The sequence below is a fragment of the Amblyomma maculatum genome, chromosome 4 (genome assembly GCF_055883805.1).
Source record: "Amblyomma maculatum isolate TAMU_Amacu chromosome 4, ASM5588380v1, whole genome shotgun sequence".
Classification (NCBI taxonomy): domain Eukaryota; kingdom Metazoa; phylum Arthropoda; class Arachnida; order Ixodida; family Ixodidae; genus Amblyomma; species Amblyomma maculatum.
Genome location: NC_139347.1, coordinates 69,145,035 through 69,171,589, shown reverse-complemented (window position 1 = coordinate 69,171,589; position 26,555 = coordinate 69,145,035). Strand labels below are relative to the sequence as shown.

The following is a 26,555-nucleotide window of genomic DNA, read 5'->3' as shown; positions in this document are numbered from 1 at the left end:
CTATGAGCATATAGAGAAGACGAGGCAAGCCACAGCAAGGGAACCGGCTCGCCGATCTGAAAGAAGCAAAAATGAAAGCATACCCTAGTACTAGAACACTAACTCAAGGCACCCAAGGCCCATCGTCATACCAACCAACCAACCGGTAGGAGCCGCGAGCGGCTGCCAACTGCTGCCAACTCAATGCACTGATTCATACGTTGCACAACTACCCAATGAACTACACGCAAGGACACCAGAGCGATTAGTTGTACTTTCATTCCGCATTCTTGTGATTGAAACGTGACGGGCAATCTGAAGTGCGCTCATTCAGTTTGATGCACTGCACTATAATTACTGCCCTTCCATCCCCATAGAATCTTGCAATGAGACTACTAGCTAAATGAACATGCGATTATTAGCATGCCTTTGAATTAAAAGAAAAAAAAAAGTATTTGCAAAGCGTAAGCGCATTATGCTTCTGAAGAGAGTGTAGAACTTTTCATTTAGACAGCGGATGAAGAAGCTCATAATCTTCCGTTTCGCTTTTCGTGTTTGTTCATCATTATAACTGACAGTCAAGAGAGTTATTAGTGAAAATAATGGTGGAGAGGTCGGCTAATATATCTATCACTACCCTCAGCACGCACACACGCTGCCCTCTCATCTCTCTCAACCCCAAATTAGAGCATTGAATGGTAACCTGCAGTGTGTTCCTTGCCTTGTTAACTGCCACTTCAGTATTTTTTTTTTCTTTTTGTTTTTGCCGATGGCTACATCATTTACTCCATTGCTTTTCGATGGACGCGAAACGAAGTGGCATCCGTGTGCTGTGCGTTGTCAGTGCACGTTAAGGATTGGTTAAAATATGTGTGAGATACTGGGGCTTTCCTATGAACCAATTAATATTTCTAATGACGACAACAGAGTCCAAGATTTAAACAAAATTCAGCCAAATAAGAAATAAGTAAAAAAAGTTCAACCCCTCTTTATACTTGCCACATAGCGCTAAACAGAGACATACAGGACGGGCGCTCTTAGTGTCTGTTTAGCACTATGTGGCAAGTGAACAGTCACCAACACGCCCAAGCTTCCAGAAGAAAAAATGTGCTAAATAGCCAGTGGTTGGTGAATGCTTTATGAAACTTGAGCCATGCACCAAATGTATTTTGCTTCACGCAGGGCTGCATAACTGCTTTGCAGCACGCCATGTGCGTTTGACAATGTACCAAATTACACCAATTCGATTCTTCACTGCAAAATAGGGTGGCACAAAAACATATTTATGAGAGAGGACAAATAAAGGCAGGGAGGTCAAATCACATGTGCTTGCTTGCTCAGAATCATGACATTTACAGGCACCCACAAAATGAGACACAAAAGTCAATATAAAGCCCACAAACCGTGTGACCTGCATCATTAATAAAACTAAAAAACACATGCTTCTTAATAAGAGAAAAAAAAAAGTGCAGTAAAACTACAGAAATCGTAATTGTCTGCGAGCAAATTTCTGGATGCTCCCATTCTATGTGAGAGCATGAGTTGCAGCACCCAATGTGCACTACGGTCTCAAAAAAGAAACAAGACATCGACACACAGATGATGCTGTACATGGTAACAATTTTATTTCAACATTGTGAATGTAAAACATACCGGCAGCTGTCGAATGAACATCTGCCAAGATGAGTGCACGACGTGGCATAGCCAGCATGATCACAACCGTACCTGTGACTCGTAAACAACACGCACTCAACTCAAACTTTTGATGAGGTTTGTGTATCTGAGTGCAAGAATGGGGTCTACAGCTTAACAGAGCTCAACACAATGCAAAAAGATGAAAGGCTGGGAAGAACTTTTGAGCCCTAGTTGCCACACAGAAAAGAACTGACAATAATAATGGAATGCAAAATTGTGACATGTTAAATGTGCTGATGCGATGTTTCAATTTGGCACCTTAGTGCATCAGCTACCTCTTGAACTGAGCTTTTGCCAACCTCAGTGCTGTACGGACTGTACATTACTAACTTGCCAAATGCCTACATAAACCAAAATGAGGATGTTATATTAGCTTTCCTTGCAAACAGCCAACAGATATATTACAACTACCTAGTAGACGTGTAAGCTTAGTGATGTAAAGGCAAGAATGCACAAAATATAAGGAAACAAACATACAAACTGAGAAGCCAACAGGATATGAGTAATAAATTACTTCGCAGACAATAGTAATGCAAAAAATGTTTAACAAATAGAAAGCAACATGATTCATCAAAGGCCACTGAAGCCAACATGCAACACAGACATTGCACATCGTTATATACACCTAAAAAAAGAAAAAGAAAAAAGGAAAAGAAATGTTGCCGCATTCACTGCCATGAGCATAGCTTGTCCCTACCTTGTCAAAAAGCTGTCTCTTCAGTCCCTGCTCAATTAAATACAAAGCATGTTTCACTAACCTTGATGTGATGAAATGTTTTCGGAAGAGTAGTGGAAATACATGTGTTGTTCTTGGCTAAGAAGCTCAAGTTTTTAGAGAACTGTGTGATCTTCTTTGGGTTTCGATACCGTGAAATTCCATTTTCACAACCCATTTCTGCATAGATTCCGAGAACCACCACCAGGCTAGGTGCCAAGTCATACCTTGTAAAGCATTTAAACTATCTCGGCCAAAATCATGAACTGCTTTCTGTCCTGGACACTGGCATGGCTTGTTTCACTTTCACTTGAAACGAGTCAGTGACTTTTGATTCTAATTTTTAAGAACTGGTGATCTGATATTTGGGTTTCATGTCTAAAACCATACAACACCTCACAATTTTTGTCGGCAAATTATTGTAAACGCCACAAAACTGAACGCCTCCAGCATGGTTCAGTTATGCAAAAAAAAAAAAAAGTGTGTGTGAGGGAGGAGGGAGGGGGGGGGGGGGGATGGGGTAAAAAGTAGAAAACTTCTAGCGACTGTGAAACACCTTTGCACTTCGTCAAGAATTGCAGCTGCTATTCCATTTTGCATGAAGTAAGATCTATAATTTTATTGACCACTGTATATTTTTACTGCTCATGCATCTCCTATTTTGATGACAATGTCCAATCATTTTTGCTACAGCTTCACAGGCTGTAACGTCTTAATAGGCTTGGTGCAATAAAGGATGACCATGGAGGACGTCAGCTAGTTGCAACTACCTGGGGTTCTTTAAAATGTACTGGCATCACATGGTACACGAGCGCCTTGTGTTCTGCCTCCATCGAAATGTGGCTGCCGTCCGAAATGATACAGTCATGCCAAAACAAGAAATGTGCATGTGCTTCATTTGTCTTTCCAGTAAGACAACTGCTATGCCCTTCTTCATATACACAGTAGACTTTTAGTTTGGCCACTTACTACATGGTAGTAGTATGTATGTATACTCCTAGACAACTTTTTCTGGCTGCGCAGCATCAACTCACTGCGCAGCAAAATATAGTCCCTTCATAAATTTCGTGGGCTTTGCTCTAGAATATTATACCATTACAGAAATATTCACATCATTATTGTACTACAACTACTACAACACAAGCCAGTACAATGTTAGTGTAGTGCATTTTGAAATCAGTTCAGTACGCCGAGCAAAAGGGATGGCTGCGCCATCTGTCGGGAATTGCCTGAAGAGTACGCCAGTTGCTTCTGTTTGGCCTACTCACCGGTTTCTGTACGTTCACAATGTGCTTGTTTCGGCAACGTAAGCAGCGCGTGATATTCATGAACCGCAAATTTATGTTCCCTTAGGCGTTAAGTATTCTAAAGAAAATCATTTCTGCGTCGTTGGCGGCTTGAAAACTATAATTTCAAGCAAAGGTTGAACTGAAACCAAAACCTTAACTGAGGCCAGATATGCCAGAACTACATGGTGCAGTAACACCGTGACGGAAGCTACGCCCTGATAGCCTTGGCTGCATAGCCAGGAAAAGTTGTCTGGGAATATAGTATATAAATTCACTGCCAAAAGCCACCTCAAACATTGCAAGCCTCCACTTCACACAGCAATTATACGCAATATGCACAGATTGCCCTTAAAAAAGAAAAAAAAAAAGGGCAGTGTGGATGAGGCCAAAAGAAAAAAATGTGAAGCTAAAGCTATCCTGGGTATCCCTTCTGCACTTCTGTATGTACCTACACCCAATGCCAGAAAAAAAGAAGTTTATAGGACACTAAAAGGTTTCTTTAGCTCAATCTCGGCACAAATGTAGCATTGAAAAAAAAAACAAAACAAAACAAAAAAAAAAAAACAATAACAATAAAAAGTGAATAAAACAAGGCACTGAATTCCAGTGAAAAGTAAATAAGCTTCTAAACGAATGTGAGCATGTGGCATCTATTAGATTCAAACTCCACTGTAAACATCACCGTGAACAATTGACATCCTGGGACAGAGCAACAGTAACCCAACAATAAAAACAGAGTAAAAAAACAAAATTCATGCACAAAGCAGAGAAACAATAAATAGTGCAAATGAGAGCAAACATTCCTCTGTCTGGTGCACTATCAGATCACTTGAACATCAAGATTCTGAAAGGTTATTTACAAAGTACGCATTTACAAGCACCAGTGTTTGGTCTGTGTGTGTGGGTAAAGGGGGGCAATGGCAGGTGCATCATCTGGAGGGGGGTGCATTTAAAATGCCTTAAGATTCGTCAAGATTGTGACCACTATGTACAAGGAGGGCTCTATGTTACACAGACTTGGTTTTTCAATATAACCCTGAAGTCCTTATTCTACACAAAAACAAGGACTCTGCTTTTCAAGCTCCTTATTGCTCTCTTCACATTTCCACATGGAAGAATAGAACAGAGAGCACGCACTGTGCTTAGAGTCTGCATTAAATGCAATGTGGCCTCACGCGTGAGAGACAGAAATGAAGAAAAGAAAGAATGTTGGCGGCACTACCCGCTCATTCGTGACACAATCTGCTCCCGCTCAGGATACACATCATTGTGAAAATTCACATCACTGAAAAATAAAAAAGAGTTGGTGGTGTGTGAGCTGTCGACTATGTTGCTATATATATGAACAGTACAGGTGGCTTTGTCCATACATACAAAAGGAGTGGCAACATCCATAGTAGCAATGCAATGCAAGCATTGCGTAATATTACTATGAGCTCTTAATTCCAGATTTCAAGTAGCTTGAGCTTATGAGCATGCCCCATGAAAATATCAGTGTTCTAGTATGCACGGGGATTCATTAAGATCTTGACAGCAATTGATATGGGAAGCTGGTAGTCGTGGTGTTGCCTGGGTAACACAGAATAGTTATGGCACATGTGCCTAACTCAAACAAGAGGGTTGGAGGTACAATTTAAAGACCACGATGCTGATAAATGCAGTCACATTTCTGATTACAAATGTGAAGAACTGACTGGCAACACGAACGAGCCAAATTCTGCACTTTTCCATCCGATAACTTCCAATCATCCTCTAAAGAAAGGCTTTGAAGAGGTTACTAACCAAGCCACACATTGTGTGGTGCACAACAAATTAAAACTAATTAAGTAATTAACACCTGCTTGAAACACATCAGTGGAGCCATGTCCAACTTCTCTTCACAACAGTATAAACTCTCCAGCATTTAAACCAGCATTACCTAATCTGCAAATCAACTTACAGAGCAGCAGTGCCAGCCGCATGTAAACGTACCCAATTAGCAGCATTAGGCTAGGAACATAACTCAAGCACAAACAAACCAAGAATGTCACAGATATGACTTTAAAAAACGATTTACGGAAAGAGAGCTTGTCTACCATATTTCGCTTCAACAAGCAACAAAAATGGAAACGGAAGGCAAGACCGAAAACAGCCACAACAACATTCAACAACACCAGCCTTCCTGTTTTCCCCTAAACATCAATACCTTTTGAGTAGCGTATGTTATGTAAATGAAGTTGGGTGGAAATAAATTAAACAAGTCTCTCAAAAGCTCTCAACAAAGCTGCCAGGAAAGAGTCCAGTCTTTCCCGTCCTCTGCAAGGTGCCTTTGAACCAGCCATCCTCCCGCTTCTTGTGCACGTACACTACATCTCCCTGCTTGAGCTCCAGCTCATACTCGCTGTTTGGAGGGTAAGGCACGATGCAGCGAAACCTGCATCGAGAGCAGTCTGTGAGATCTCCTGCACACTGAAATACGCCGATTCAAGTGCAATGTTCACACTGTCAGCCCAGTTACGTACAACAGCCTCAGCCACCACCAGAAATTCTTTAACTATTTCCCCACATCATACTCTGCTGTCTCCTGCTAAATTTCGTTCTTTTTAAAATTTCTTTTTTTTTTTTTTTTTCGAAGTCACTCCGTAAAGCTGAATGACAGTGGGCACAGCTTTTAATTACACCAACATGAGCACTCTTGGAAAAAGTCCCTCTATAACTATTGCTGTTAAAGATAAAGAATAAGGCAAAGAAATTATAGCATAACAACGTACGACTGGCCAAGCTTTGAGTGCACTGTAGATGCTGCAGCACATGTTGACAGCCTGAACCAGGAGAGTTAAAAAAAGAAACTTCACAGAGGGAGGTTCACAATGCATGCACGTACCTTTCCCTGACAAGAGGAGCAGGCTGCTTGGGCCTCGCCTTGAGGCTGTCGTTTCCATCCAGAGAGCTGGTCTTCTTGTGCAGTGCTTGCTGGCTGCCTAGCACCTCGCTTGGGCACGAGCCCGACCTGCACCCCAAAGATCGGGCAATGCTCTCAACGAGGGGATGCGACGGCACCGACTCTGCTTCAGTTACCGATAACACCCACTCTATGTACAAAAGAGAGTGACGTGACCGTCACAATGCATAACAAGGCTATTGTATTTAATCAGCATCTCTGGACACAGAACCTGGTTACAGTGAATACGGTACATCAGATTGCAGATGTACTATGTGAACGCCAAAGTCGCCATGGCCATATGCTTTCCCTGTCAGCAATGTATAACCACATTGGTGAATAAGCAAAGAAAGAAAGTGCATGTGCACATGGCATCACTCGGGCATGACTGGCATGCCAGGGTGGTTAACCAATGTGAACGTAGTAGTGATGAAAAAAGGCATTTCATTAGAGCCTAATGGCATATGTCAGGAGATGGGAATTCACTAAGAACACTATAAATTGAAACAAATTAAATATGAAAGCTTCAAACTTGTGTTCACTAATGTTCAAACAACAGCAAATCAAAGTGCCTTTACTATGCAATTTTTCACATCCTGTTGACTTTAGGAATAAAAGGACTAAACTTATATTACGGACACCGAAATATTGGAAAATTCGTACTTCAGACTTACACAGAACATATAGTGTCACACATCCGACAATATTCATTCAGTGTATACAGCCGTTACTGAAATCTCGGATGTCGCATCTGATGCTGCAATTTCTCTGAGCTAATTCGTGCCACACGCATCATGTGAAAGTGGCCCGAGCAGCCCATAACGCGGAAGTCAAAAAACACCAGCGAAAGCATCAAGTGCACACTGAGAGGCACAAAGCAGATGTAAATGGAACTCTTCTGATGCAAGTTTTCGTCCAAACACACGGGGAGTCATGGGGCCAATATCGATGTACGTTCTTACACCAAGATTGCGAGCACAATGAAGTGGTGCTGCTCTTTGAACCAGTTTTCAAATGAACGAGTTTTGGTTTGATTTGGTTTGGTTTATGGGATTTAACATCCCAAAGTGGCTCAGGCTATGCGAGACGCCGCAGTGGAGGGCTCCGGAAACTTCGACTGCCTAGGGTTCTTTCAGATGCAGAAGCTGCATTTTGTGCACAACACATGCTGACATCTCAAGCAGCGTAAGCGCCTGGAAGTGTCACAGCGTACATCATAAGACTATAGACTCCTTCTTCTAGCAACTTAGCCCCGCCGGGGTGGCGTAGTGGTTACGGCGCTCGACTACTGTTCCCAAGGACGCGAGATCGAATCCCGGCCGCGGCGGCCACTTTTCGATGGAGGCGAAAAGCAAGGCGCCCGTGTGCTGTGCGATGTCAGTGCACGTTAAAGAACCCCAGGTGGTCGAAATTTCCGGAGTCCTTCACTACGGCGTCTTTCATAGCCCGAGTCGCTTTGGGACGTTAAACCCCACAAACCAACCATCTTCTAGCCACTTATTTTTTCTAACTTCAAACTACCGTTGGAATATTTGCAGTTTCCAAATACCTACTAATATCTGCTTTGCTGCATTTCGATGGAGGCGAAACAAAGAGGCGTCCCTGTGCTGTGCGATGTCAGTGCACATTAAAGGTCCCCAAGATGGTCAAAATTACTCCATAGCAGTCCACTGCGGCTCCTCTTTCTCTCGCATCTTCCTCCCCTCCCTTAAGGTGCGGTTCAAGTGTCCACAGAAACAAGTGTGGCAGATACTGCGACCTTCCCTTCCTGTGAACCAATTATTATTATTATTATTATTATTGTTTTAGCCCTTAAAATGCTTGAACATTTTCACAATTCCGCTAATATCCGATTCCCTTGAAGCCTGACGAAACACTGGCAGGCCGAACAATCTCATGAGCCTGCTTCAGAAAATCTGTACAATCCGCCTTTTGCGCGAGTTTTCTGCGCATGCGCGAAGCCCCAGCGGCGACTGATGAAAACACACTGAGCGGCGTCGACGGCGCTTCTCGTCGCCGCACTCATAGCCAACGCACGGGGGCTGGAGGCGCGGTCAAGTTCACAGCCTCGGTAAAACGATGCCAACCACCTGTGCCGCTTACGGCTGCCACACGCGAGGCGTGCCGGGATGCAAGACGCGTTTTGTTAGCTTTCCTTCGGCAAGCCGCGACCTGCAACGGCGTGAAGCTTGGATTAGGGCAACCAAGCGTCAAGACGTGAATGGGCGACCTTGGCAGCCGACTGCATGCTCTCGACTGTGCGAAAAACACTTCGTTACAGGCATGTATGCATCTAAAGGAAATGTGCATGATGAAAAGTATCTACCGGAGTTTGCACCAAGCCTGTAACCCACCAGTGATAGCCACAATGAGCATTTGTTCGGGATGTCTGATGGCGATGTATTTTGTCTGTTTTATTTATGTGCGAAGGGGACGGGTAGCGCAGATATCACAGGTGGCTGTGTGCGCTAGACCGTAATATTTAGCATGTTTTATCCCGACTGCGGCCTGACTAAAAAGAAGAAAGAAAAGTGTGTTTGTTGTGATGCACCGCCGTTAGCGAGCCGAGTGGTTGAGCTGGTCATGAGGCTCGCGAACGGCAGTGCATTAAAACGCCGTATTTTTTTTCTTATTAGTGAGGTGGCAGTCACGATAAAACATGCTAAATATTACGGCCTAGCGCACACAGCCGCCTGTGATATCTAAGCTACCTAGCCCTTTCGCACATAAAGATAAGAAGGGACAAAATACATCGCCTTCAGGCCCCGGTACAACTGAAGCAATCACGCACCGAAGAAATCCTCATTGCAGCTATCACTGGTGCACTACAGCCTGGGTGAAAACTCCAGTAGGTACTTTTCATCATGCCTATTTCGCTTAGATGCATACATACCTGTAGTATCTGTGTTTTTGCCGCTCGGAGCATATGACGCACTTGACACTTGCACGCGACGCACAGTATATTTTTTTTTCTAATTAAAGGCTCGCCTTCGTGCACGCCAAAGCATCCGGACTTTGTTCCTTTAATGTACGCAATCAGATGCACTTCGTTAGGGAGCTTGATAATAGTCGTCTTCGTCCAACCGTTTGCAACGGCAAGGAAACCGCCCGGCACAATAAATGATTCTCCTGGAGGGTTCATGCTCGTTCACTTGCAGAGTGGATCGCTCTGGACGTAGAACAGGGTTGGTTCCTGACCGAGATGCGCATCCGATATGTAGGAGATTCACATGTGACATCAAGTTGTTGATTCCGCAGAAATCGCGGCGGAGGCAGAAATGAACGTTGGAGATCCTTTCACAACAGAATGACCATTCTCTGCGCACCGAGAACCTTTTCACCACTGCGACCACATCCGTTCTGACTCCTGAGGCCAGAAACCGGCTACAGCTCTGAATCATCCATTGCCAGAAAAATGCAGCGCGTTTCCTGCAGGTGTGCATTCTGGCCGGGACATTGCCCTTTTCACGGGATGTGTATACAGTAGAATCTCGTTGATACGATTCCCACGGGCTCCGACAATAAAAGCGTATTATCCGAAAATCGTATTATCCAAAACGGACTCCAAAAGATCGCGAATAATACATACTCGGCACAGAACTTGCTTTTATTAAAGCACGTTAAAATAATCCGTCACTTTGCGTTGCACTTTTTGCTTTTCGAGGTCCTGAAGAAAGCTTTTTTGGAACTCGTAGAAACGAGTAGCAGTTTCCTCACTCAGCTCCGCAGACGCGACAAAGCCACGAAGCCCGTCCAAAGCTTGGAGTGCACCGTCAGTATTTAATGGCCGACGATCGCCGCTGCAATCTCCGGCGTCTTGGTTGTCATCGTCGTCGCTCTCCTCTTCAGCGGTAACATCTGCAATGATGTCTTGGACGGTGCGCAATTCGCATGTCGCCAGTTGGTCGTCCGCCGATACAAACTCTTCCGGAGACACGCCGACATCGAGGTCACCCCAGTCCGGGATGTCAATCTCTGCGCTGTCAGCTCCATGTTCCTCCGTATCGCCAGATGCACAAAAAAAGCCACACTTCTTGAAGCAGTTGGCGATGGTGTCGGGTTTGACGCGATCCCATGACATCGCTAGAAAATGAATGGCATCAAGAAGATCCACCTTCAAGCTGGCATCTTTCCGGTCAATCTTGGCCAAAAAGCGTCTGACCAACAAGCTCCTAAAGTGAAATTTCAAGTTTCTAATGATTCCTGCATCTAGGGGCTGCAAGTGGCTGGTGCAGTTGGGCGGCAGGAAAATTACTCTGACGTTTTGCAGCCACGAAGTATCGACAGGGTGTGCGGCACAATTGTCGAGAAATAGAAGAATTCTACGGTTCTCGGCACGCATTCGGGCATCCAGATGGGTGAGGAACTCTGTGAAAAGGGCTCCGGTCATCCATGCCTTCCTATTCGCTTTGTAAACGACAGGAAGGCGTGGGTTACGCGAGAAGCAGCGTGGCTTCCAGAACTTGCCAATGACGGTAGACTTGAGCTTCTCGGTTCCATCAGCATTGCAGCACAACAATACGGTGACTCTTTCTTTGCTTTTTTTTCCACCTTGACACGTCTCACCTTTCATACTGAGACTTTTCTCGGGCTGGAGGTTGATGAACAACCCAGCTTCATCTGCGTTGAACACGTCCCTTGGCTGGTATTGAGCAATCACCGCCGGCAGAGTCGAAAGCCAGTTGGAGACCTGATCTTGGTCGGCAGACTTCCCTTCGTCGGAAACGGTTTTATACGACAGGCCATGTCGTGTTTTAAAACGATGGAGCCACCCGCCCGAAGCTTTAAAATCTTCAATGCCCAACGAGAGTGCAATCTCATCAGCTTTCTCGCGAACAACTGTCCCGTCCACGTTCACGCCCGCCGCCCTTACTTCCCTGAACCACGCCAGTAGAACCTCTTCCATCTTGCCATGCTGGGCGCCCCTTGTTTGCTTCACGCTGGCGCCGAAGACTTGAATGTTTTTCCGAATTTCTTCTCGCTTGCCGACGATCGTGTTCAGCGTGGAGACAGGCAAACAAAGTTCGCAAGCCAGGTCGACACGTTTCTTCTGCGGATTGTCGTCAACTTTTACGAAAATATCAAGTTTTTCTTTCAGCGATAACGCTTTACGCTTCCTAGACATGGTGAAGCGCACGGGTGAAACGCGGCACCAAAACAAAAACGATAAGTGCGAAGTGCAAGCTGAACGCTCGGAAAACCAAAATGGCAACGAGAAATGGCAAACACAAAGCCAACAAAGCCTACAGCATCGTCAATGCATGCGCCAATCACTGCTTCTTGGTCACGTGATTTTACCGTGATTACTATGTCTTAGGATAGATGGCGCTAAAAACCTTCGGTGCGCTTCGGCGCTTTTGTTGTGCGAGCTTGGGAAAATGGCTCCCAGAGGCCGCCACACTGCTGCAGACGCTGTGCTGAGGCACGGCCGGACTCGAGCCGAGCCGAGCCAGGCCAAGCCTCGAGCATACGAAGCGCATGTCGTCGCGTGTTCAGTCCGCCGTGCCTGCATATCGCTCGATGCGATAATTTCAGTAGCTCTGCCCACCCTCTGCAAAGGACTGGCTCTGATGTCATCATCATAGTTGGAGAGATGTGATTCCTACACGCATCTAGCAAAAGTCATGTCCAACATCGAAAATCGGCCACGAGCGCTAGGGGAGTTACGACCACTGCAGCTACTGTCAGATCCCGCTAGGACACTTTTGCTGCCTCCTGGCGCGAAAATCGAAACTGCGCGAAATTTACGGAAGACGTTTCCACAATCGTATTATCCAAACCGACGTGGAAATACGATCGTATTAGCCGTACAAAAATGCATTACCTCTATAGGGCATCGGCCGGGAACGAAAAAAAAAAACGTATTATGCCGAAAAGCGTATTTAGCCGAATCGTATCAACGAGATTTCACTGTATGTGACTCTCTGCCGATCTTCGTGGATGAAATCCTATAGCTGCACGGTTGTAGATGACGTGAGGAGGAAGCGACGCCCATTGCACCATGCCGGCGCCACGGTGACCGCATTGTGCTCGGTAACTCAAGACACCCCACGCATATGCGCCGCTCAAAGTCACAGGAGACGATTCCACCTAGCTCTGCAGCATCAACAAACCCCTGGCTGCTTTGCCCTTTGAGATCCCTCTCTCTCTCTCTCTGCCCCCACGCTCTCCTGTCTGCCGAAAACCTGCACGCTGAGAGCGTCTCATTCTGTCACGTCGAACACGGCCCGCGCTACACGCTCTTACAATACGAAGATAGTATATGCATACGTGCGTTATGAGTGGATTGTGAAAACGCTCTACCTTCCCCCATACTGCGTGAACATGATATGCTGCAATCACTGTCACTACTTTCCGCTCCGAGGCCATAAAAGGGGGGAAGCTTTCGCTTTCTACCTGCATTGGCATGGCCTTTTCGTATGGTGTGCTTTCGCGTCGTCTGCTACACTGCCGCTCAATGTGCTTCCCGCCCGCTCCCGCATGAAGGCGCCACATCCTCGCGCAAAAGGCGGATTGTACCAACTACTGGCTCAAAGCCAGGAAACTGAGATGTGCAAGTGTGGGGTTAAATATTACACAACGCTGAAGTGGTAATGGAAGTGCGTATTAAGAGCTCTCACCTGATGTGCACGACAGGCACCGCACTGGGCTGCTGCAGAGGCTGCTGGCCTGACGCTGCTGAGCTGTCCACGAAACTCGGGTTGTCACAGGAAAAATTGGGTGGAGGGGGTGAGCGCGACCGTCGCTTGGCCGTGAGCCGCTTCATCAGGCTTATCTTCTCCTTTTCCTTGCGCTCCTTCTGCTGAAAGAAGACAAGACGATGCGCACCTTCAGCATCATCAAAGGAACGCCCGGGCAAATCTATGTCAGGCTATGTCAATTATTATTGCACTTCCACAAGTGAGATGTAACTTTATTATTGGGGGGGGGGGGGGGGAACAAACAAACAAACAACAAATGTTAGAGAGGCTAGGAAAGACCCCAAAAAAAATGAAATACAAGTTCGTATGACACTCTTTTTGTCTGCAGACCAGTGCGGCTGGACCAACCGCAACATATGCCCCTACCCTGGCAACATGCGAGTCTGCTCACCTTCTCCAAGCGCAACGCTGAAGCAGATGGAGCCAGGGTATTGGACGAAGAGGCAGATGAGGTGGAGCAGCCAGGGGTGTTTGGCGCTCCACCGGCCTGGGTAGTGCTACTGCTGGCAGTGCCAGCAGAGGTGGTGGTAATAGCAGGGCTGCGGGTGGGCGTGGCGCACGCAGGCACCCAGGTGTTGGGCGAGCCACCCCCATACGGGCCTGCGGCAGGTGGCCACGCAAGCAGCCAGTGGCCCGTACCCACAGATGATGCCTGGGAGGCTGGGTTCCCCCCCGTGACGGTCACTGCCTTGGCCACACCCAGCTGCTGCACTTGCAGGGACACCGTGCTGTGGCTCACCTACAAGCACACACACCCGTCCAGGCATTTTCAGTCTCCCCATAAGTCACGACGGTCCTAACAAATACAATGCGACAACCACTAAATTCGATCAAGGGTCCCAGATGCCACATCTAGTCCTTCATGAATGCTTTCCAACGCCAACATGCCTAAGCACGAGTTGCCAAAGCACTTCTGTAATCCTCAGCAGCAAACAGCCCCATTGCCACTTTACCTTAAAATATCATTCTAATAGCAAAAAAATTCTGAGACACTTAGGACAGCCTATGCGTATGATGGTGGAAGCTCGCTCGTGCAGCGCCACTTTGATTGCTCTACAACAGCTGGCATCACGGTCGCCATGGCAACTGTGCAAGCACAGTAGTGCCACAATTGCTGTGAAGAAAGCGAGGGACTCAAACCCACAACATTGCCTGCAAATCAAACTCACGGCCTCCACTGGAACTCAAATCCTTGACCATACTTGAACCCATGACCTTCTTTGGTACCCTAACTCGGGACAGTTTCTGGCTGCGCAAGCATGCTCTGATGACATGTCCCGACCACACACTCTGCCAACATACTCTAGTGCCGATGCTCGTGACACAAGATGCTTTCACATTAAATAAAACTACTGGAATGAAAACCACTAAGAAATATGCCCAAGGGAGGATACCGGTGGTTTGTGGCCCATGGGACTCGGGGTTGTAGTGAGTGGCGCCCTCTGTGGTGGGGGAGCAGCCAGGGCCCACTCTGCAAGCAGGGGGCTGGAGCCTTGGCCCGCGAGAAAGGGAGGCGGTCCCGTTGGAATGACTGGCTGTGGTGGGCCACACAGCCTTGGACGCGGTGAGCTGGGGGCAGCAGGAATCCGTGTGCCCATTGGTGGCTGCTGTTGCTGCTGCTGCTGCTGCAGGGGTAGCAGACCCGAGGCAAACCCACCACCAGGAGACCTGCAGTGACAGCATTGCACTCTTTATTTATTGGGCTCTGCAAACACAACTGTTCTGCCTCGGCATGCAGCAAGAGCCCAATTTGTTTTTCTTGAGCAACACTGCCGTCGGCATAATCAGTGTGCAGCTGTAGGGTTGCTGGTGGCTGCTCTCTACTTCTCACCCGCTGTGCTTACCAAAGACATTGTAACCTTCCTGTGCCATAACATTAATCGCACATAGATCCACATCAATGTCAGCAATGGGAGACTTCAATCTAGGTATAAAGACGAACAAAACCTCATACCATTTGCACGCGAAAAAATATCTCGTTCCTCTCCATCTAACTCCTCCCACTGCAATGATGACCTTACAAAACGCTTACCATATTTTCTGGTGGATAAGATGCATTTTCTTTTTACAAAAGTTTTGCTAGTGTGGCCTATAAAATGGTGCATCTTATACGAGTTACTTTTTCTTTTTGCACAACTTTCCTACATGAACTTCATCATAAAACAGCGTAGGTGAGGACTTCTGCTATATAGAAACCTATGGTCATTTCACTAGCCCCAAACATTAGCAATATACTAACTTGAAATGCCAGAAAGATGGCTACATCCATGCTCCTTGCCCACTCCCAATGGCAAGGTAAGCCAGTACGAGCCGACTTACTTTGCCAACTGGAAACTGATTGGTGGCTAACGCACGTGTGTGCTCCCCTTCTTCCATGTGCTACGCGCAGTGCCCGAGCACAACAACCCCCAAGCAAACTGCCCATCACAGCAGTATAATTTTGAGTGGGGAGAAGCCTCTAAATATGAGGGGTGCATGTTGTATACCGGCAAATAAGATATACAGACCTCCTCTTCCGGAACCAGCCATTGGAGCAGCGGGTAGAATACATATATGTTCAGTTCAGTTCAGTTCAGTCGTTCAGTCGTGTCCGACTCTTCATGACCCTATGGACCATGTCACGCCACGCTTTCCGGTCTCTCACTATCTTCCTAACATCACATAACTTTATCTGCAGTGCCTCGAGGATGCCATCTAACCATCGCGTTCGCTGCCTACCCCCCTTCTCCGGCGACCCTCAACTTTTCCCAACATCAAATCTTTCTCCAGCGACTCCTGCCATTTCTCCAACCACAAAATAGCTTCATTTACCACAAATCAAGGTCCCGAAAAGGAGTATTAACTTAAAGAATGCTAACGTGCGGAAGATAAAGCATGCCCTGTAACTGAACATATCTACACGACTCTTAAAATTGTTTACCTCGATACAGCGCAAACTCAAAACACATAAAGAGCTGCACTCAAATTCCACATTACTGAGTATCATAATCGTTGGTGTCATTTATTTTGTTTCCTGGTAAAAGCATGTTGCCAGCAACAATCCCTGGTTTAGGCTTCTATGATAACTAACAGGCACAAACCCAAAATTTCCTCAAAGTTCCCCAAAATTTACTGGATTCTTACTGGATCTACATAAGAACGGTTCCTGTGCAGACTTGATAGTTCATTTTAATACCTCTTTCTGGTAGGCTTGTGGATATAAAAAATGCCTTCGTGATTTTGGTGCAAGAATACACAGTAGCCGATCAATTTTGTGCGATATTTCGGACTTCATTCAGGAACCGTCACACATCCCATAGGAACGTGCACATTTTCTCGACCAATATTTCAGACTCTATAGTGTCTAAAAGTTCAAATCGGGCCATATTTAGTGGCAGCAGTACTGTGGAGATCATTTTTCCGCCAAAGTCTCGTTTTTGCAGCATAACACAGCCATCGCTGCCACAAACAATCGGTTTTGCGCGGCCGTGAAAGCTAGGCGAAGTAGTCACTACCTTGGCTCTCTGTTCATTGTTGTCATTTGAGGCGGTGGCAATAAGGGAATGCTTGTCGTAATCGTTGTGGTAGCCTACAATGAGTGCACAATCTGACTGAAAATGGAACATTAGCACTGTCTGCCGCGCCTAGCTCCGATGCTGCGCTGCCGCCCGTGGGAAATACGGGAAAGGCGGGGGGGGGGGGGGGGGGGGGGGGGGAACATTCACGCAGGCTCTCGTTCCACTTGCTTTTTTTCCAGTGAGCTTCATCTCACGGTATTCCCTGCCCTTAGCCATGGAACTGAATGTTATTCGTGCGGTGCATGTATTCTTTCTTGGCATGAGCAAGACCTGTAGCTGTATCACAGAACGCCGTCACGGTATGACGAAAGCATGAACAAAGCCACGTCGCCTGTATCACATGCGTGCACCCCTAGCGGCAAAAATGGATGCTTCCATCAAGGTGAAGCGCAGGGGGGGAAGAGTTCATTTGTGACTTGCTTCGCTCCCATTGGAAATCAGAAGCACAAAAGATTCTCAACGTTTTCTGCCGCCTTGTTGGAGCTGTCTACCGGGAAACGAGGACAGGGGAAGGCGGTGGCCGTTGTACAGCCCATGTGCGATCCGTAGGAAGCATGTGCTCTGCGACCGGCCCAAGCGCCAAGGAAGTGTCCGTTTTCAGCATGCTTTGAAATTCGAAACGCCTCTGGCGCCGCAGGGCCTTTTGCCGTTTTGCTGGGATGGTACACCTGACAGCACAACACGGTAGGCCAGTGGTCGTTGAGGAGAGGACATGCAATGCCATATAGGGGAGACAACCTCAGCCAGGGTGCACTGCGCTGCTCTGTGCGCTAGCTCTCTCCATGGAAGCCTTGGCAAAATTTCCGTGCAGGCGACCGCGTTGTCTGCTCTGCACTGAATTCGAGCGTGCATTTACGTGCGCATGCGCGGTTGTTGCTCACGCTGTTAAGCACACTGTTCAACCGAAACATCATACCGCTTTTACTCAACCACTGGTATAACTATGCTTGAACTTGCCTAACCTCTTTTGTGTCTCATCAAGCTTATATGAGCTCAGTTTTTGGGAAGAGTGGATGGAGGTCAACTTCAATATGCCCCGAGCATCTGTTTCAGTGGAACCTCAACGTTCACCTCCACGTAAGAAATTCAAGAAATGGGGTGCTGCCATTGCAAGGTCAAACTTGAACGAAGACATAACCACGTGCGTTTTCACTCGCTCTTTTAGGAAAAGTGTGAAATGCGAGCGAAGGAAAGATTACAGGGTGCGACCCAGATGCATGGAAAGGAGAAAAGCGAAACGACAGAGGAAAAGCCTAGCTGTTGCATAATCTTGTGTAAGGCAGGAGCAATTCGTGGGTACCAAAGGAGGAAACGAGTGGCGTGTGCAGGCACGGATCGCGCACTTGCGTCGCACCCTAAACACATGGTTTGGTGTGCTATGCCGTGCAGCGAAATGCACTGGTTGTTCCACGCTGTCATCAAGTAAAACAATATTATAGCCAGTATTTTGCTTCCTATGAGAAGTGCACCAGTAGCCAGCAAAAACTGCGTTATGTCCGGTCCCGCACAATAAGTAGTTATGTTGTAAGTGGTCTCCGCGCAGTAAAGTTCCAATTAGCGGCAAACTGGCAAAGGTGTGAACACACTTGTGGGCTCAGCAACTTGCAATGTGACAGACAGGTATGCAAGACACGAAATAGGAGAGCTGAACATGCACTAATTGTGAGCCCATTTCTTGGTTCTGTGGTTTTGCCCTTAGATAGTGCATGTGTAGTCCAACGTGGCGTCAGCCACAAGTTGTGCAGACCGAGAACAGTTGCAGTGTGCTCACTTGGCCGGTTGTACATAGTTGCCAGGAAAAACTCCGGAGAGGCCCGTCCGCAGTGAGGTGCCCTTGAACCAGCCGTCCTGGCATTTTTCCGTCACAGAGTACAACTCGTTTTTGCGTAACTCCAGCTCGTCTTCCTTTTGAGGTTTGTAGCTGTAGAGGGCCACGTAACTGCAAAAAGAAAATGAAAAGGTGACTTAACAGTGTGCCTAGATCAGTCGAAATTTCAGCCTTATTCGGCAGACTTATAGCGACAGTATATGATGCTAATAAATTAAAGTAGCCAGCATGTCTCTGATAGTACAGTTGTTAGTAACTTTCTTATTTTTAACCAGTGTTTCCTTACATCAAAACAGTTCGTAGCAGCTTCAGTAACAACAGCAGTTAACCCACCTTCCTTTCCCGCAGAACTACTGGCATTGGGGATGTTGTAAAGTTGCTAATCAATTTTTCTGTACTCCGCAGCACCCAAAAAATAGCTTGAATAACTTAGCAGTCAGAAAAATCTACACTTCGTAAAATAATTTGGTTACGAAAAGCTGGACACAAAAATCTCAAACTTTGCCCCGTTTCCCCTTTGCCCCGTTTCCCAGATTCTTCGGCTTGCAAGCGATAATACCAGATTGTATTCAAGCCAGATTCAAGCTTCCACCATGCTACCGCCACCTCAAGTCATGATTACTCCGCTGCAAGAATAGGAATACATCCATGTTTACTCCCCCTTTGTTGAATAAAGAAACAATGTTTTTTAAGAAAATGTGTTTTTTGCCGTCTCGCCTGATACTATCAATTATGCTGTCTGTCCTCTGACAGTTAAACCACCATCTCCCCAGTCACTTCCGAAGGCAAACGCAGTCTATAAAGGTTTCACTCATGTCAACGCATTTGTCTCAGGCCAGAGCAGCACAGTTAACACGTGAAGTTTTCAGATCTGAGTCAGAATGGTCCTTCCATCTTACGGGCCAAATGACAAACTTTCATGTCTCCAGTGTACATGCACTGATTGGCCTCGGTGTGGCAGGCACGTGACCTACTTGCTAGCCTGTGATATCCCCGACGCTGGATTTGGTTTGGTTTGTGGGGTTGAACGTCCCAAAGCGACTCAGATTATGAAAGATGCTGTAGTGGAGGGCTCCGGAAATTTCGACCACCTGGTGTTCTTTAGCGTGCACTGACATCGCACGGCACACGGGTACCTTGCTTCTCGCCACCATCGCAAAGCGGCTGCCGAGGCCGGGATTCGATCCCGCACCCTTGGGAACTGTAGTAGAGTGCCCTAACCACTGCACCACCATGGTGGGGCACTGGATTTGGAAGGCAGGCTGCTGCTGCCCACTGTTTTCAGTACACTAATCCCAACCGTAATGACGTGTGTATACACCTTTGCAACGCTGTTAATACAGGCGATAGCTTCACACCCTCCACAATTGGGCACAGGCCAAATCGACGATACTGCGAGCTAACATTTATGTAAAACAAGAAACGAGGACTTTCGAATGTCATTTAAAGGACTATAGACATCTAATCTTTGGGTTCGCATTTTATCCTTTGTAATGATGTCTGTACATTACATGTACACGGATCACCACATCATGTTTGCCTACGGTTGCTGAATAATTTATAATTGAATTTATTTTCTCATCTGTTTCGGTTTCAACAGCCGAGCGATGGCTGTGACGTCAAAGTCAAGTCTTATTCATGTGAGGAATGAAAAAACAGCGATGTAATCATTCCTGTGCCAGTTTGGTTATGCTACAATGATAAAGGCAGCAAAGTATAGGCATCACTACAAGTTAATCAGTGTTTATATCGCTGCTTTTCATGCAGCGCGTCAAGACTTGATTATGATGTCACAGCCATCTCTCGGTTGCTGAAACCGAAACTTGCGAGAAAACAAAATTCAATTGTAAATTATTTAGTGGTCGTAGGCGAAAACTGCGTGCGGATAGGCATACAGGAATGGCCTACGCATCATTAACAAGAAAAATGCCACCAAAATTTCGTGTCTGTACTGAGACACCTAGTGCACTTACGCAGATCCTAGAGGGCAGCCCTAGATAGGTGGACAGTGGACATAATGTATGGACAAAGCGCTGTAAAAACACAGCCATTATTTGGGTTAAAGAAAAATGAACTTTCAGAAAGCACTAGGCCTGAAATACTATTGTGAATATTTATTAATGTTTTTACGGGACACCTTATGGTTCTTTAGAAACATCCAAAATACTGTGGAAGTCCCAATTATTGGATTCAGAAAAATTGGTCTGCTACTATAAGAAGACTGTGTGATAGGTACCGAGGCCATGCCAGTAAGAAAGCATAGGAGGCTTACAAAGATGCGATGGCAGCGTGTGGCGCTGGCTGCAATGGCTGCTGTTGCTGGTGCTGTTGTTGATGTTGCTGATGCTGCTGCTGCTGATGTTGCTGCTGCTGATGCTGCTGCTGATGCTGCTGCTGAGTCAAAGGTGCCAATAGGGTCGCTGGCTGCTCTGGCGGCGGCAGGGGAATCCCTGGTGGATTGAGAGAAGATGCGTCTCGCTCCTTGCGCCCACTATGCCGGCGCACCACCCGTGCTGATGAGCTCTCACCAGATGGCCCCTGAGAGGTCACCGATGCAGGCTGGACAAAGCGAATAAAGCGGGTTAACTCAAACACATGGCCTGGCATATCTATCTTGGTTACAATTCCACATGGCATTCTAGTGAGATAGATATGAGAAATTAAACAATGTTCTTTGAAAAGAGTTCACAAAGGTCGAAAGAATCTGACAAGTATTTTTACATAGTGGTGTGGAGACAACAGAGAGTCAACAGAAAACCATTACAGACAGAGACATTGATACACGAGACATCCAATCATGAAAAGTGACCACATACAGTAGAAGCCCTTCATAGTAAAATCACTCGGACCAGAAAAAATCTTGACTATTTATACCGACGTCTTTGCTAGTCAAACCTCGATATAAAGAACACGCATATAATGAATTATTGAATATATCGAAATCTTCCTAAATATTTTTGTCAAACACATGTATTTTTAACTTCCCATAGCGAACGCGGTTTGGCATAAAATGGATATTACGAACTTCGCGACGCAGGAGGCAGGCTTCGTTGCACTACATGTGTGTTGTGCGGCGCAGCAAACGTCCAGGACTACCTCGCAGGCGCTGACAGCGCCACAGATGCCACAACGGCATTGGGAGTTGACAACCAAAGAAATCTATGGCCTCCGAGATCAGGTGATCTCGGAGGCCATAGATGCTCATGGCCATGAGAAATCGTTTGCATCTCACAATCGTTTATAGCGCCGCTTCAGCAGCGGCGGCAGCGGCGCGATCAAATGTTGCTTTTGCCTTTTTGGTTTTAGTGTTAGCAGCGGCGTGGCCATCGTGTTAAGTGTGGTGCGCGGGTGTTTGTAGTGCTGTGATGGCGGTGAACGTGAAAAAAAGAGCAGCACTGATGTTAAAGACCAAGCTCAAGATAAAATCAGGGCCTTCAAGGCAGTTTACAAGAGGAGACTGATTGACACTCTTCTCGTGAAGCAGGACTTGATCGACTTGCTGGGAGCATTAAAGCGGCATGGGACAGCTTGAAAGGCGAAACGAGTGCCAACTGCTTTCGGCACGCAGGTTTTGTTCCAGCAGAGGCCCGAGCATCAAATGACGATGGGGACGATTCCGACGAAGCAGAAGCAGAGCTCCGCGAGCTCGATGAGCCTGGAACAATTATTCGCGTTTTGTTGGTGACATGCCCGCAACAATGACTGTAGAGGACTTTGTAGGCGGCGACGACATCGCGGCGACCACGGCTGTACTGACAGACGCCGAAATCGCTGTGAAAGTTTCTGAACATCCCCCAGACGAAGCTCAGGCTGACCCTGCAGACGACGAGAACATTCCGACTTCACAAGAAGCGTTTGCTGCATTGGGTTTACTGCGCCGCCACTGCAGTGCTATTGAGAGCAGTGGGTTTGCTCTTGTTGAGTGTTTGCAAACTATGGAACAGGGCGTGATACGGAATGCGATCAACACAAAAAAGCAGGCCGCGATAACGCAGTTCTTTGCACGTAAATAAATGGATGTGACCCAAGTAGGCACCCTCCGAGTTGCTGTGCCTTCTCTGATTGAATTTTGCTGCTCTTGCATGTATTTTCTACGAAATTTTATATTACGAATTATGGATAGAGCGAACTATTTTCTGATTTTTTAACTGTTCGTTATAACGAGGTTTCACTGTATCAGTTGTGGGGGGATGGAATGGCTCTGAGGATGCTATCTGGTAATTATAGCCACTTATTACTAGACACAATAGTAGTGCTGGCTTAGAAACAGACAGAAATGCCTCCTCTCAATGCTTATGGTCCTTTATATGATAATTACTTATTTTCTCCCATCATGACATCTTCCTGTTTTTGATATAATTAATGTCTTGTGGAAGTCCCACAAAGGGGGGGCTGTGTCATAACAGTGGAAAATGAAGGTTATTGCTTCGCATGGCGCGTGCATTCATTCGTGGCATGAGCATGACCTTCAGCTGCATCATAGTACGCCATGAAGTGGCACGACGAAAGCATTCTGAGTAGAGGGTTATAGTGGTTACAGCTTAAGGGGGGACGCGGGTCTTAAACTGGTCAAAAATGGGCGAAAAATTGATTTTGAGAAAAATGCATTTTCGGAATGTCTGTACCTTTGAGCACTAGCCTTCAAAATATCAACACTGAATTCGATCGGGAAATGCGGTAAAATCGACTTTTAAAACGCCACGGGAGCCTCGAAATGGCCAAAAAAGGGGTGAAAATTGTTCGAACTTCCCGCGCGCGCCGCGGGTGAAGCAGTTGGCTGGCCGCCGCCATCTTGGACTTGTTTTGAAGCTTGTTTCTTTGTGCGCATTTTGCGACATCTCCAAATGACGTCGCTCAAACAGAACGACCACCGTCGCGGGTTTTCCGAAAGCCGTTTCCGGTCCGCTGATTGGCTGGAGCGCGCGCTCGCGAAGCGAGCCCCTCGTCTCGTGCTTCCCATTGGCCAGCGCGACTGACGCCATTTTTTTTGTTTGTTTGTTTTTAACGTTCTTCGTCGCGGCTGCTCCTTCGCTCGTTTATGATGCGCTTTCGCGATCGTTATCAGTCGTTCCCGCAGCCGGTGCTGGTCTTTAGACGTAGCTCGGTAGACTTAGCCGTATCAGGAGTGTATTGAAAACGGAAGCGCCTTGCGAGTGCGCGTCGAAGAACGAGTGCGGCGGCGCGCTGCCAGGGTCGCGTGGCGTGTTCTCGACCTAGCTGCAGCACGTCCGGCGGCATACAATCGTTTGCGAGCGGTTCAGAGGCATCAAAGATAGCATCGATAGATTTAACTGTTCAGCTGATACTCATGGTCCTCACCGACGCTACCACTTCGTTGCTTTTTTATCGCGTCGCTTCAGACGACAGGCGAGCCTGACATCGCGCCGTTGCCCGCGTTCATTTTCCGCGGACGGTTTCGGTTTTTTTTTTTTTCTTTCACATTGTCTAAGTAATTGCGTCGCTGCGCTCAAGAAGTGTGAAAGTTCGAGCTTTAGCTCCAGCAAGGGACTCCGCGTGCGGCCCTGCATGCGCTGTACAGCAAAGTAGCAAAGTTTCATTCTGCAACATTAGCCAATTTAATAGGTCATTCCAGTATGCCGCTGTGCTTCCGCCTTAAACTTTGTGCAGGTTTATTAATATTGCAAGACCGTTTTATCGTAATCTTGAGTATCTGTTTGCCTTGAAGGGCACTGCCACAGGCATATGAAGTTGTAAATAAAGCTTCTCCCGCTGGTTCTAGTGGCGGTATATTTAGACTTTGTGGCAAGCTTTTACCAGTATTTGGGGAGGGTACTGTTATATGTTTAGTATATAGCCTTCCTCATAAAGAACAAAGCCTCACAACGATTCCATTTATATTACCATAGCTGCAGTGTAGCAAAAGTTAAAGGTTGTCTCAAAATGCAAATACGTTTTTCTCAGTGCCGTTTCTGGACACTGCACTCAGCCTTACTGTGCTTTTTCTATACATTGTCGCCGAGTGACAATGACAAATTTAGCACCACTGCAGTCATATTGAAAAGATCAGGGGGTGATCCAACACTTACATCACTCTATTGAGATTTTTTCAAAATTGCGATTAAAATAATATTGCATGTCAAAAAATTTTGCTGATTTCCTAATGGCATACACTACCTTGGCCATGGGTAATGGTGATAGTTTCAGTTTTAGTTGACATATTTAAAATCCGAAGACAGTTTTGGAAATGGGAAGAGCATGACATTTTTGGTGAGAAATATCACAGTGAGGCTACTGATTGTTCCAGTTATAATATGTGGTCAAACTTCAAATGCCGTTTTCTCAGTTTCATATTTTTGGTCAATCTCTACAGTCTTACGCAGGGTTTTGATAACTTCTTTTTAGTTCACACAAATAACTTTGGTACCATTTTCTTCAGAGAGAAATGAAGTACCCGATGACATTTTTAGTTTTTTAGTTTAGGCAATGGATAAATGTCAATTTGAGATTAGCTTAATGAGTTCGTTTCAAATAATGCAGCCTTTTACTCTCACCATAATATGTGAGAATGACATGCCTTTTTGAGGAAAACGAAGGATGTCATCGGGTATGGGAAGACTTTGGCTATCAATCTATGTAATTAAAAGCAACAAAATGCAATGAGAAAGTTCATTAAAGCTGCGTAAGAAATTCACTAATTATGCTCTGGACTTTGTTAGATAACTTTTGATCTAATACCACCAGCTCAATTATAATTACATTTTTGAAATCAGGAGAGAAAACCACATCTGTGTGCAAAGTTTCGTGAGATTCTAGCCATAACTAAAAAAGTTAGTTTTAAGACCCTCGTCCCCCCTTAACACGATCTGCTTCTGTGGGGCACCACTGCTCATGCAGTGACCGTCTTGAGTGAGTTGCATGCTTCCCGGTGGCACACATGCCTGCCGCGCCGGCACCAATCAGTGCAAGCGTACTGGCGGCCGTGCCCACCGTATTGAATCACGCTAGAGCATCTGTATGGGTGGCGCACAGAAGCAGATCACAGTAGCAGATCGCGCTATGTTATAACTCCCAATTATTGACATATAAATAAAAAATGGGAAACAGCAAGTTCACGATTTGTAAAGGTGATTTTTTTTTGCAGAACAGCGATTTTTTTTCAAGTTCAAGCATTTTTTAGACTGTTTGATTATTCAGACTCTTCTCGGGCCCCAACGAGTCCGAAAGAACAGTCGGCAACTGTATTTACTAAACTTTTACGGTCTTTACTTTCCGAGCGAGCCCAAGAGGAAAGTATACAACAGTTGCGTCTTGCCTGTGCTCACCTATGGGGCTGAAACTTGGAGGCTAACCAAGAGAGTTCTACTTAAGTTGAGGACAACCCAGAGGGCTATGGAACAAAAAATGGTAGGGGTAACATTAAGAGATAGAAAGCGTGCAGAGTGGGTCAGAGAAATAACTCAAGTTACCGAAATTCTAGTGGAAATTAAGAAGAAGAAATGGACATGGGCAGGACATGTAGTGCGAAGAGAGGATAACCGATGGTCGCTGAGGGTAACAAACTGGATTCCAAGGGAAGGAAAGCGTAGCAGGGGGCGGCAGAAAGTTAGGTGGGCGGATGAGATTAAGAAGTTCGCAGGTGTCAAGTGGATGCAGCTAGCACAGAACCGGGTTAAGTGGAGAAATATGGGAGAGGCCTTCGCCCTGCAGTGGGTATAATCAGGCTGATGATGATGATGATGACTTTCCGAGCGGCCTGTGGCAATTTCTTTGTAGCATTTTTTTCGTCACCCCACAGGCTCCAAGGCCTTCAAGAGGTTGACTTATCATCAAAGCTCAAGAGCGTGGCGGTTAAGTCATCTTAAAATATGCAGTTCTACTATCACGTTCAGCTTTGCTGGGTTCCGTCGACC

General features: G+C 46.3%; 1 protein-coding gene across 3 annotated transcripts in view; it reads right to left on the bottom strand.

Annotated features, from left to right (window-relative positions):
- Window positions 1-1,585: 1,585 nt before the first annotated feature.
- POSH (SH3 domain containing ring finger posh) overlaps window positions 1,586-26,555 on the bottom strand; it is a 34,066-nt gene continuing 9,096 nt past the window's right edge. Inside the window, exons 10-17 of one of the 3 annotated variants that reach the window (XM_084601867.1) lie at window positions 21,213-21,243; window positions 20,957-21,134; window positions 18,628-18,795; window positions 14,694-14,967; window positions 13,691-14,038; window positions 13,219-13,400; window positions 6,542-6,667; window positions 1,586-6,091 (exon numbers count right to left, since the gene is read on the bottom strand). In XM_084601867.1, the coding sequence (XP_084457993.1) occupies window positions 5,923-6,091; window positions 6,542-6,667; window positions 13,219-13,400; window positions 13,691-14,038; window positions 14,694-14,967; window positions 18,628-18,795; window positions 20,957-21,134; window positions 21,213-21,243 (1,476 nt within the window). In that variant the 3' untranslated portion in view covers window positions 1,586-5,922. Of the gene's footprint in view, window positions 6,092-6,541; window positions 6,668-13,218; window positions 13,401-13,690; window positions 14,039-14,693; window positions 14,968-18,627; window positions 18,796-20,956; window positions 21,244-26,555 lie in introns of all 3 variants that reach the window. The other 2 variants (XM_084601865.1, XM_084601866.1) reach the window with 2 other exon arrangements.